Below are 12200 nucleotides of genomic sequence, written 5' to 3'. Positions count from 1 at the left end.
AAGAAAGAAAGAAAGAAAGAAAGAAAGAAAGAAAGAAATAGAAAATAGCATAAAATCAAAATGACAGAAGTAACACCAAAACTTGCTATAAGTATAAATAGATCAAACAGCCTTATTAAATGACAAAAACTTCCAGATTCATTTTTTTAAATCTCATTGCATATCGTATATAACAAGTACTTTGAAAGAAAGGAAAAATACATAATGTGTATGAAAAGCACTCCTAAATGATCTATTTTGTTTGCCTCCATTAAAATATTTTAGGAGAGAAATATTGAAACTTAAAGGATAAGCAAACATAAATTAAAGCAGGCATGGCAATCGTAATATATGACAAAGTCATACTTAAGACCAAGTACATTAAATGGGATTTAAAAATCTTATTTTGATAAAGGGCACGGTTCACAATGAACATATAAAACTCATAAATCTTAAGAATCAAATAACATAGATTGAAATATACAGCGCAAAAAAGGCAGAAGGGGTAAAAATGGTACAAGGAATGGGACTCTTCAAGAAAGTGTTGAATAAATCAGCTGCACAAACATAATGATATAGAGTGTTTGAACAATATTGTTTTTATAGATAAATGTCAAACTTTGTCTCTACAGAGAACATTTTTTTCCCTCAAACATCCATGGAACTGTAACAAAAATTAATCATATACAGGGCTTTTTAAAAGTTCCCTAAATTTCCCCCCAACAAGTAGAAACTGTACAAACTACATTATCTGACAATAATTAAATGAAATTAGGCATATGTAAAAATGGTTTGAAATACAGCAAAAATCAAAACATTAGAGAATAGAAAAATATCCTCCTGAAAGCAGCTCATGGAAGAAATTCATGTATAAAAAGGAAAAATCAATATTAACTCAGTGTAATTAAAGTCCTTGTAGAAGGAGAGGGCCATCTGGTCTCCTGGGAGAGATGGCCCAGGACAAGAACGGAAATGTCCCTTTCAGGCTGTCAGCCATGTCTCACCCATCCTGGTAAAGGGGAATTCCAGAACCTTATTTAAGGGAATGAAGATAGTCATGAATTTAGATGAAACTCTCTGTGATGGTAAACAGATTATTTTCATTGCTTTCATAAGTTTCTGGGTGAAAGCTGCTCCCGCTATTGGTTATTACTGAAATCCAGACTGTGTGGCACCTGCCTCATGATCACTCCCAAGATTCCAGGTCCCTAAACTGGGAAAGCAATATTCTCTTCTGCAGCATCTTCCCCAGATGTATTCTGTCGGACGTTACTAAGTGCTGGGGTTTGGAGAAGGAGGTAAAGGGGTGGGAAATTCACAGCCAGGAAACATGGGGAGTTAAAGAAAATGAAAGCATTTTCATGGCCCCAGAACTTTTCAGATTCCTCAATTCGCCAATATGCACCATGGAACCTAGATGAAAAACTAGCCCACAGTGCTTCATGAATTTATACGACCACTAAACTTTTTCTTTAAAGATCTCAGGATACTGGAATGCTATAGAATGTGCTTTGGAAAATGCAGGCTTTGCTGAACTGTTTCTATGAGGATTTTTTTTTTTTTTTTTGCCATCAAAGTTATTCATTTGACATTTCATTATGGCTACAAGGGCCCTTATGGGATGGGTGGGGGGTGAGGGGGAGGCTTCTCAACAGAAGTACTGGTCATCATTCTGTGATGTCACAAGGTTACACACAGTCCATAGCTCTTTGGTGTCTGATGCCAAATCTAAAAAGTAACAGTAATAAAATCTAGATTTTGTAAATCATATATAGGAAGCGGGTTTGGAAGCAGTTTGTCTAAGATAGAAGTCATCAAACACAATTAAGTATGAGAGAAAAAAGTAAACAAAACAAAACTAAACAAACACATCATTGTGAACACCGTCCTTCAAAACAGCATCACCTTACAGATGGTAGCTACACTTGGGGTGAGCACAGCATGACATACAGAGATGTCCGATCACTGTGTCATACACCTGAAACTAATGTAACATCGTGCATCAGCTCTACCCAAATAAACAAGAACAACAATATCACTTTAGCACGCCTCCTAGCAGTAAATGTGGGAGGAAGCAAGGTTTCAAAGTTTTCTTCTCCTATGAATTTTCTGTTAAATTTTCAATTATTATATTTTTATGATTAATAATATCACAACTCAACAAATGCCTATTTTTCTTTTAGCTGAAATTCACTTTTTTAAAAAGATTTTACTTATTTGACAGAGAGAGAGAGCACAAGAAGGATGAGCAGGAGAGGGAGAAGCAGGCTCCCCACTGAGCAGGGAACCCGATGCGGGGCTCAATCCCAGGACCCTGGGATCATGACCTGAGCCTAAGGCAGATGCTTAACCCACTGAGCCACCCAGGCACCCCTGAAGTTCATTTTCTGTAAACTGTACTTGTTCATACAACCCTCCCCTCAAGGAAATCTCTGCCCCATTCCACCTGCCACCAAATATGTAACACCTCCATTCTTAGGCATTATCCTGATTCCAGTCACACAGAAGACTTCCAGAAGTCAACCAGCTATAAACTTCTGTAGGATTTCCTTTTGCAGAAATGGTTCTGTATTGTTCTCCAGAAAATGGTTTAGAGGTGATGGAGCATTCACTCCATCTCCAGTCCAGCAAGGCCATGTGTAATTGGACTTTGCTGGGATCAATGATGAGAGGAGCAGGGCTTCAGAATGCACATGCCAACAACCACGTATAATCGCAGCCCCACAGAAGCCACAGGGGCGGGTTTCTTTACAAAAATGGGAATGAGTTCAAGGCAATGATGGGAGCCCCAGAAAGACTGTCTTCTTAGAAGCAAATCCTACCTCTCCATGAAAGATGCCAGGCTGATAAGGTAGGCTGCAGCCGAGCTTTTTGCCCCCTTCTCCTCTATCAACTACTCCCTTAAAACTGCCAGAAAAGATTTCATTGACCTCAGCAGGTTACCCCCACCAACAGCTCTTGATAAAGTGAGAAGTACCTGCACCCAAAATCGTTCGTTTGTCATTGTTAGCCCCTAAACTCCTATCCTCTCTGTCCTCCTAATTCAGAAGAAAGCTCACCCCTAAGGAGACGGCCGATTTTATTTGTATACAGACTAGTCCTCAGTTGTCACTTAAATGAACTCGTTGGAGACTGGAAGGCTTCTCATCACAAGACGAAAGCAAATGACATGTATAAGAGAAGCCATAGAGCGTGTTGCCAGTGGGTTCTAATGGGCTCCCTCAGACTGCCCCTGTCTGCCAATACCACTGTCCCTACATTAAACAGACTTACTTTGAGAGGGAGAGAAATGATTCGTCTCCAGGTGTCTGCTCATAGATTTGCCAATTAGAAAGAAAAGATGATGTTAATATCCTTTTTCCATTAAAAATAAATGGAGTTGGGCGCCTGGGTGGCTCAGTTGGTTAAGCGACTGCCTTCGGCTCAGGTCATGATCCTGGAGTCCCGGGATCGAGTCCCACATCGGGCTCCCTGCTCGGCAGGGAGTCTGCTTCTCCCTCTGACCCTCCTCCCTCTCATGCTCTCTGTCTCTCATTCTCTCTCTCGCAAATAAATACAATCTTAAAAATAAATAAATAAATAAAATAAATGGAGTTATATCACTGATGATTTGGAAAAGAGAGTTAAAAAATTATTTTAATGAACTACCCTAAGACAGCCATCAGTAGCCTTTGTACTTATTTCTTTGTGGTCCTTTATTTGGGTTTTTTACAGAATTTTAATTTTATTAAGTTATGGAATGGGTATCTTCCCATCAGCCTGATGGAGAAAATGATCACACATCATTATAAAAAAGAGAATAAATGCTCTGATGCCTACCATCTAATATTGCTCACTACACACACACACACTTGGCTAACATTTTCCATGTATCAAGTCATTTACCCTTCATAACAACCCACTAGTAATTGCTTTTATATGCTGAGCCCTTCTAAAAGATTGTGCAAATGACATTCTAATTTTCTATTTTCTTTCCTTCTCTCACTCTCTTTCTCTTTCCCTACACTATACTCCATTTCACCTCTGAAAATATTTGTGGGAGCACCTGCCACCATACGTATATATGTCTGCTGAAAAATCCTGCTCAAACTTTCAGAGCCTTAAGCTCTGCGAACATACGGACCCTACTTATGATCATTCTTCTTCTTGCCGACTTGTACTGTTATAAGTTCCCAGTGAGATCCTACTTCCTTGCCCTCTAAAACATCCATCAGAAACTCTCTTGGGGCCCCATTTTCAACCGATACTACTGTCTACCTTGGGACAATCCACAACATAATCCAAATACTTTAATGAGTATTGCTAACACTTGAACCATCATTGCAATTATTGACAGCTTGATATGAATGGTTGAAATAGAATTCCATTTGCTTGCTTCATAATTATAATAATATTTCTTTCTTTTTGCTTTATCTTAATACTATAATTTGGACAATTTAACAGAGTTCCTGGCAAGCATCTGGAAGATATCAATTTGAAAGAACCAAATGCTAATTCTCTTATTATAAGAGAATAATAAAATTTTTTAAGTTGCAAAATTGTATTCATGTTGAAAAACATCCAATACACATGTCCTCTACTATAAAAATGTCTGTAATTATTAAACATAATCCATATTATAGGAGATTTACAAATTATGAATTCCACATAGAAATGTATTTTCCACCCCTCGGCACCCCTCAGCATCACCCCCAAGTAACATGCAGTTAATTCTGCCCTTGGGGTATCATTCACATTTAATTTATCACTGATCTGTTGGAAGAAAAACTGTTTCTCCTTAGGACAGGTCCAAAAATAAAAATGAGTAGTGTGCACTATGGAATGTATTCATTGTGTCCAGGATGGGAGGAAGAGATTTTTAAGAGAAGTCTTAGAGTCAATTATAGTCTTAAATCTGGAGAGAACAAAGACCATGCATTACTGGAAATGTAAAACCAAAAACGGACTACCATTTTTCACTTTCAAGAAACAAATGTCCTTCTTACTCTGTTCTGCTCGCTTAGGAGAAACGAAAACATATCCCTTTTCCTTTGTCTCTTTTTCATTAACTCTCCTCAAACTTCCCCAATGGGAAGAGATACCCAGTCAACAGGGTAAGGAACAAGCCAGTAAGCATCGATTCACAAGATCTCTCTCTCTCCCTCTCATGGAGACCAAGGAAATGGGAGGGGAAGGAGCTCCTCTTTTCTTGTGTTTTTGTCCCCCCTCAAGACAAAATTATCCCCACTCCAGACTCTACTGGTTCCCAAGCTATTTGTTGATTATAAACTTCAGACCCTGTGGTCTGACAAGAGCACAAAAGTTAATTGGACCTGAGGCGTAATTTGTGATGGACAGTAGCTCCTACAACTGGAACCCACCTTTATAGGTACATGCAGCCACCAAGCTGTGTGGTTGTACAACCTCTGATGGTGGGTTCAAGTCATCAACCCAGGGTGTTTATCCATAACACTGAGTGCCACGGACGTGGTTCAGCTGGATAGCGTTGTTCCCAAACATGGTCCCATTTTTTTTCTTTTTTTTTTAAATTTTTTATTTAAATTCAGTTTAGTTAATATATAGCATATTATTAGTTTCAGGGGTAGAGTTTAGTGATTCATCAGTTGCATGTAACACCCAGTGCTCATTTCATCAAGGGCCCTCCTTAATGCCCAACACCCAGTTACCCCATCCTCCCACCCACCACCCCCTCCAGCAACCTCAGTGTGTTTCCTAGAGTTAAGTCGATGCAATGGAATATTGCTCAGCCATCAAAAAGAATGCCATTTGCAATGATGTGGATGGAGCTGGTGGGCATTATGCTAAGCGAAATAAGTCAGTCAGAGAAAGACAAATACCATATGATTTCACTCACATGTAGAATTTAAGAAAAAAAAAAAAGATGAGCATAGGGGAAGGAAAGGAAAAAGAAAATAAGATAAAAACAGAGAGGGAGCCAAACACAGTCCCATTCATACCCCAAGATGGTCTGATGGGTTTTTGCAAGGTGCCTGCAAGTTGATTCAAAGTCTGAAACTTTTTCAGCCAGAGCTTAACTGCATCTGGCTTCTTACTGTAAGTTCTAGACTTTGAAACAGCTTGCAGGCAGCTCCACAAGAACCCATCAGAGCATCCTGGGGTAAGAATGGGACTGTGTTTGAGGACCAACATGATCCTGCTGAACCACATCCATGGCACTCAGTGTTACACATAAAAACCATGGGTTGATGACTTGAACCCAACCATCTGACATTATACAATCACATAACATGATACTACATGTACCTACAAAAGTAGACTACCGTTATAGTAGCTACTGTCCATCAGAGCAGGCAAGGATACCAATCTGATCCCAGAGCAGAACTTCTTCTGAATTTCTTCTACACTTTTTCTACAGAAAAGCAGAAAGGGAACAGGAATATCGATCGATCCCAGGCTGGTGCTCCTCCCTGCTTGGCCACTAGCTAGATGCGAGGTGTCTAGGCCTCAATGTTTGCATCTGTAAATGACGGGGGTGCATCAAACAATTTCCCAAACCCCTTCAAGCTCTGAAGTTTTATATAAACTGCCACTGAGAATCACGTCAGTGTCTAAGATATTACAACAAGGGAAAAGAACAGGGTCCTGGTCCCCTGGATGCTTCCCCCAACAGAAAAGGCAAAACACACACGCAAAGAGGAGTCCCCTTCCCCAGTCAACTCTGTACACACGGTGCTTCTCAGGCAAGACAATAAAAGCAGCTGTTGAAGGGGATCATGAATCTTCCCTGCTCTACATCCCTAGAGGCGAAAAGCATGTTTTATAATAAACATAGCTTGTTACAGCGTAGCTCATGACGGATATTTGTTGGATTAACTTCTTGAGATCCCTAAGTGTGAAACACAAATAATACTAGTTGTGTATCTTTTGCAATCTGGAAAACAGTAAAAAAATCTCTCTTTAGGCAAGACAACATATGGGGAGCAGGGCAGATGCACCTTCCTGAAGCAGTCAGCCAAGCGGTTTCAGATATGCCTTCTCGATGGAGAAACACTTCCATTTATATCTGGACATTCCTTTTGAAGGCGAGGGATATTCTTGGTTATCATCTTCTCCCACTCCTTATCACAGACTTACAATGAAAATGCTCATCCTTCAGGCCAAGTGAGAGATACACTCACACATACAGCATGTATTATTATAAATATGCTAATAATATTTTGCATTAACACAGAGGATGAGAGTACTTTACAGAAGATACTTCTAGCTCATTAATCCTCGGGAGAGCCATGAAATAGCTGGGGGGAAAGGGACAGTTTGCCAACTTTTCCAAATGACAGGAAACTGCACGGTTTCAGCAGTTTGCTCAGATCCGTCCGGTGAGGCTTTTGCAGGGCCTGACCGAACACAGGAATGCTAACTTCAGGTTTGGACTGACTGACTCCATACCCCTCTCATAGCCAGACTGAGGCCCTCGTTTGCAGTGACTCGGTGTTGACTTCTTCCACACCTCTCATGTACCCTGGATCCTTCTAGCACCTCTGCTCAAGGCCATGGGAACCACTGCAGACAAAAGCTGAAGTGGCTGCTTGCTCATGGGCTCAGGTGGTTTTCTCCAGCTTCTCCACTCCTTTACCTTCTGCTTCACTCCTCTCAATGGGGCCATGGGCTTCAAATCTGCCTCTCGGCTGACCTTATGATGTTTACCCTCATTTATTTATTTATTTATTTATTTATTTTAGAAACCATCTTTTTTTCTTCCCCCCCCCCCCATTTCATCTAGATCATCTCATTCCAATCTTACGACTTCATGTTTAAACTTGAGGGCTTCTTAAAGACAGAGAGCCCCTACGACGCGGCCCCACCTCCTCCTACACTCAACCTGCCGATGCAGAGCCTTGCCTGCCACTTGGGTCTTCAGAACATCCCTGGTCATGACCCCACGGTTCTGCTTGGCCCACAGAAGAAGCTGGAACCCACAGGAAGCCACCAAATTGGTGACAGCAAGGCCTGGCTCCCTTAGGAAGGCAATAATAGCTCCCCACCAGGAAGCCAGGGTCTCCTGAATGTTTCCAGGGAAACCCTGAAGAGCCCCTTCAGCCCGGCCAGGGTGAGGCTGTCAAGAGGACGTTACCAGGAGGGCTGTGTAGGTGTAGGGATAGTGGTAGGCCAGGTAGCAGGCATCCTCATTGTGCGGGAAAGTGACCACAAAGGTGAGGGTATAAAAACACTTCTTAGACGCTCCCCCCATGACGGCTGCACTCTGACGATAATGATTTCTAAAAGAGAAAGGAGAAGGGAGAATGAGGGAGAGGTCCCAGATGCTATAAACCCGCCATGTTATATACTGGCAACATGTTCTTCACTTGAAACTCTATGTGGGTGAAACTTAGAAAACAGGGAAACTGCCAGGCCATGAGCCAAACCAGCAACATCTAGGCAGGTCTCTCTCTTTTTTTTTTTTTTTTGGAGGGAGACGGAGAGCACACACAAGCTGGGGTGGAGGGGCAGAAGGAGATGGGGAGAGAGAGAATCTCAAGCAAGCTCCATGCTCAGCACGGAGCCCGACATAGGGCTCGATCCCACAACCCTGAGATCAAGACCTAGACCAAAATCAAGAGTCAGACGCTTAACCAACGGAGTCACTCAGATGCCCCAAGTCCATCTGTCTCCTAATTGTGGCATATATGGCATAAGCCTTTCCTTGCTGTGTCTGAAAATGAAGCCTACAGAGTCACTGAGCTATAAAACAGACAGATATGTGAATAATTCTGTGCACCCCAAGATGCAATTGCAGACATACCCTTTATTACCCAAATGTGGGTTTCCCCAGTCCCTGCCTTTCCCCAGACCCCACAGAGTTCAGCTCTTCCTTTCCCTTCTGCCTGCCAAGCGGTTTCGTTAACAATCATTACTACTACATACTGAGTTCCAACTCGACACTTAACACGTGTCACCTTATGTTATCATTGCAACAGCCTATCGTGTGCATAAAGAAACAATAGCTTAGGAAAATTCATTTGTCAAAGGTGGCAAGGCTAGAACGTGGTCATGATGGGACTCGAACCCAGATCTGCCTGTCTGCGAAGACTTTGTTCATTCCACTGTACAATACTTGCTTCCCAAAGGAATACATTTGTCACCCCATATGTGGTTCAGTTTCTTATAGCTTCAGAGTGCACATTTTCCTTTGTCAAAGATGAAGAACCAATTTTGATACTTCAGAGAACAGGATCAAAGTAAATTGCACCCAGAAGTACATTCCGAGCAATATTTTCCCCATACACTGCCAGTTATGCCCGCGCCTTGGCTGTTGATGCAGAGGCAGCTGTGCAGGCTTTCCTGAGAAATGTTATCATCAAGACTGCATTATGATGCAAAATACGCCCCGGACACTGAAAGATGTAATTCCACCTTTGAACATTTACAATGTTGGCTTACTTGTCCGTGGTGCTTTGGGGTTTTATTGGGGGAAAGGGTGGGGAGAGGGAAGAAATAGCAGGTAATGAATGTCTGTTCTTGCAAAATATAAAAAAAAAAAAATACAGATTATTCTTTTCTGCCTTTTTGCTACCTACGTGCCACCCCCCCCCAACCAAAGCAAACCAAACAAACAAACAAACAAAAAATCAGGCAAGCAATAAAGGAAGAAACAGAAAACAGACTGTCTTGTTTCTTGTGGTTTTGTGGGTTTTCAATATTAATAAAACTAGGAATGGCAGACCCACAAACTATGGCCTGACACATTTCTCTTGCCTCAGCTTCTGCCAACACAGCACCCTAGGGCCCTGGTCTTCGTAGGGAGAGAAGGATACCCCTAACACTGTCAGCCCCAAGTGATTCTCCCTGTCACTTTTTAGATCACATGAATAGGACCCAATTTCCTCTGTGACTCCAGCACTAGCAACTTCAAAAAGACATCTTCACCCAGGGTGCCATCTGGATCTTGATACCTAATTGGATCTCCTTTCTCCATATTTCCCCCAAAGTTCTGTACTTCTTTAAGAGCTAAGGCTCTGGTTATTAGAAAGTATCGAGAAGCAGATGGTAGCTCAGAAAGCATGCAAGCCACATAGGCTCTACCTTTTATTTTCTTTCCGATTTCACTCAAAAGGCTGCCCTGCAAATGCTCATCCAGTTGAGACCTCCCTTAACAACAGGAACTGGTCAATTACATCCCTCTACACTGACAACCCATGTGACACAAAATGAGACAGTCAAAATGGTCAAGGTGTTGACCGTCAACCAAAATGTGGAAGAGCACTTCACCTGTAAGCACACACACGGGCACACACCTGGGCACACGCCCCATAGATTCATATTCATGAAGGTAAAGGCAGATGGAAACATAACACCTAGGGCCTCTCCATCCCCAAGTTCCTCACCCACAAGGAGGGGACACAGAGCCTGCATCCTTCCTCGGGTATAAAAGATTTCCCTGAGAGCCAGGGGGGTGGTCTCCTTTGACATGAGCCGTGCTTCCTGGTCCACTTCCCACTGTACCATTAAGTACACTGAAATCACATAACAGGGACATTGACCGTAAGCACATTCAGCCTTACCCCACCAGCCATCAGAGTGAGCAAGAAAGGAAGAGAAACCAAGAATGTGAAATCCCCATCCCTAGGCTCTTTCCACCATTCATATCAAACCTGGACTCCAGGGAGGGAACAGCTTCAGTGAAATGGAAAGAGAAATAAAATAAAAGGATTCTTAGTTTTGGAACTTCTGTGGACCTACGTTCTAGTGATTTAAGGGAAGTGTAAGGAATTTGAACAGCTGTTTCAGTTGTATGAAATCCACCTTCTCATAGCCCCAACACACACACACACACACACACACACACTATAGCTTGGTGGGCAAGAATCTTGTGGGCAAGACTAAAAGCTCCTCACTGGGGCACCTGGGTGGCTGAGTCGCTTAAGCATCTGCCTTCAGCTCAGGTCATGATCCCAAGGTCCTGGGATTGAGTCCTGTATCGGGCTCCCTACTCAGTGGGGAGTCTGCTTCTCCCTCTCCCCTGCTCATGCTCACTCTTTCTCTCTCTCTCTTTCTCTGTCACAAAAATAAATAAAATCTTTTAAATAAATACATACATACATACATACATACTCCTCGCTGGTAAGCCAGCCCTCCCCAGGATGGTTGTGGACTGCTGGGATTTAAAAATGGGTAACAACTCATTGATGATGAGGTTCTGCTAAAGGAGATTCCATGACAACCCTAGTCTGGGGTCGAAACTCTAGCTGAGCCTAAAGCAAATGTCAGGCTTCCCCACTGGAGTCTCCTGGGGGCCGTGCATGGGGAGCAGGAAAATCCAGATGACCCTACCAATAGCAAAAAATGCTCCTCTTCAGGGACCTCCACGCTTTCCCAAGATCACCTTCTTCAAAGTGAAATGTTCGATAAATCTCTAAAGTAAACCCTTTGCTTGTAACAATTTGATTTGTCCACAGTAAAGTTATATTCTTTTTTTTAATTTTTTTATTATGTTATGTTAATCACCATACATGACATCATTAGTTTTTGATATAGTGTTCCATGATTCATTGTTTGCGTATAACACCCAGTGCTCCATTCAATACACGCCCTCCTTAATACCCATCACCAGGCTAACCCATTGCCCCACCCCCTCCCCTCTAGAACTCTCAGTTTGTTTCTCAGAGTCCATAGTCTCTCATGGTTCGTCTCCCCCTCCGATTTCTGCCCCCCTTCATTTTTCCCTTCCTGCCATCTTTTTTTTTTAACATATAATGTATTATTTGTTTCAGAGGTACAGGTCTGTGATTCAACAGTCTTACACAATTCACAGCACTCACCATAGCACATACCCTCCCCAATGTCTATCACTCAGCCACCCCATCCCTCCCACCCCCCACCACTCCAGCAACCCTCAGTTTGTTTCCTGAGATTAAAAATTCCTCATATCAGTGAGAGCATATGATACATTTCTTTCTCTGATTGACTTAGTTATATTCTAACAACAAGTTATTTTTATTTCACCAATTATGATGTGAACATGCTGAGGGATGTTTGCAAGGCAGTAACATTCATCCTTTATATTTTAAGTGACTCCCATGTTCTTCCTTTGTACCGAAAACCCTTTCCTTCTACCTCACTCAGACAACTCCTTCTGCCTTCAAGCCTCAACCCAAGGGTTTCCTCTTCCAGCAAGCCTTCTCTGATATCTGCTCTTTTACATAGTTCTTACCACACCCTGTCTCTCCCTCATTGCTAACCCTTTATGACAGGGATTATGCTTA

General features: G+C 42.2%; 1 protein-coding gene across 1 annotated transcript in view; it reads right to left on the bottom strand.

Moving 5' to 3' along the window:
• The window catches only part of AGBL1 (ATP/GTP binding protein like 1), an 813331-nt gene that overhangs the window by 599639 nt on the left and 201492 nt on the right, over positions 1-12200 (bottom strand). The window contains exon 16 of the mRNA XM_035024092.1: positions 8072-8216. Coding sequence (XP_034879983.1) covers positions 8072-8216 — 145 coding nt within the window. The remainder of the gene's footprint in view (positions 1-8071; positions 8217-12200) is intronic.

This window comes from Mirounga leonina, unplaced genomic scaffold, assembly GCF_011800145.1.
Source record: "Mirounga leonina isolate KUSES-001 unplaced genomic scaffold, KU_Mleo_1.0 Mir_178, whole genome shotgun sequence".
Taxonomy (NCBI): Eukaryota; Metazoa; Chordata; class Mammalia; order Carnivora; family Phocidae; genus Mirounga; species Mirounga leonina.
The sequence above is the reverse complement of the archived record's forward strand: the minus strand, read 5'-3'. Positions and strand labels throughout refer to the sequence as shown.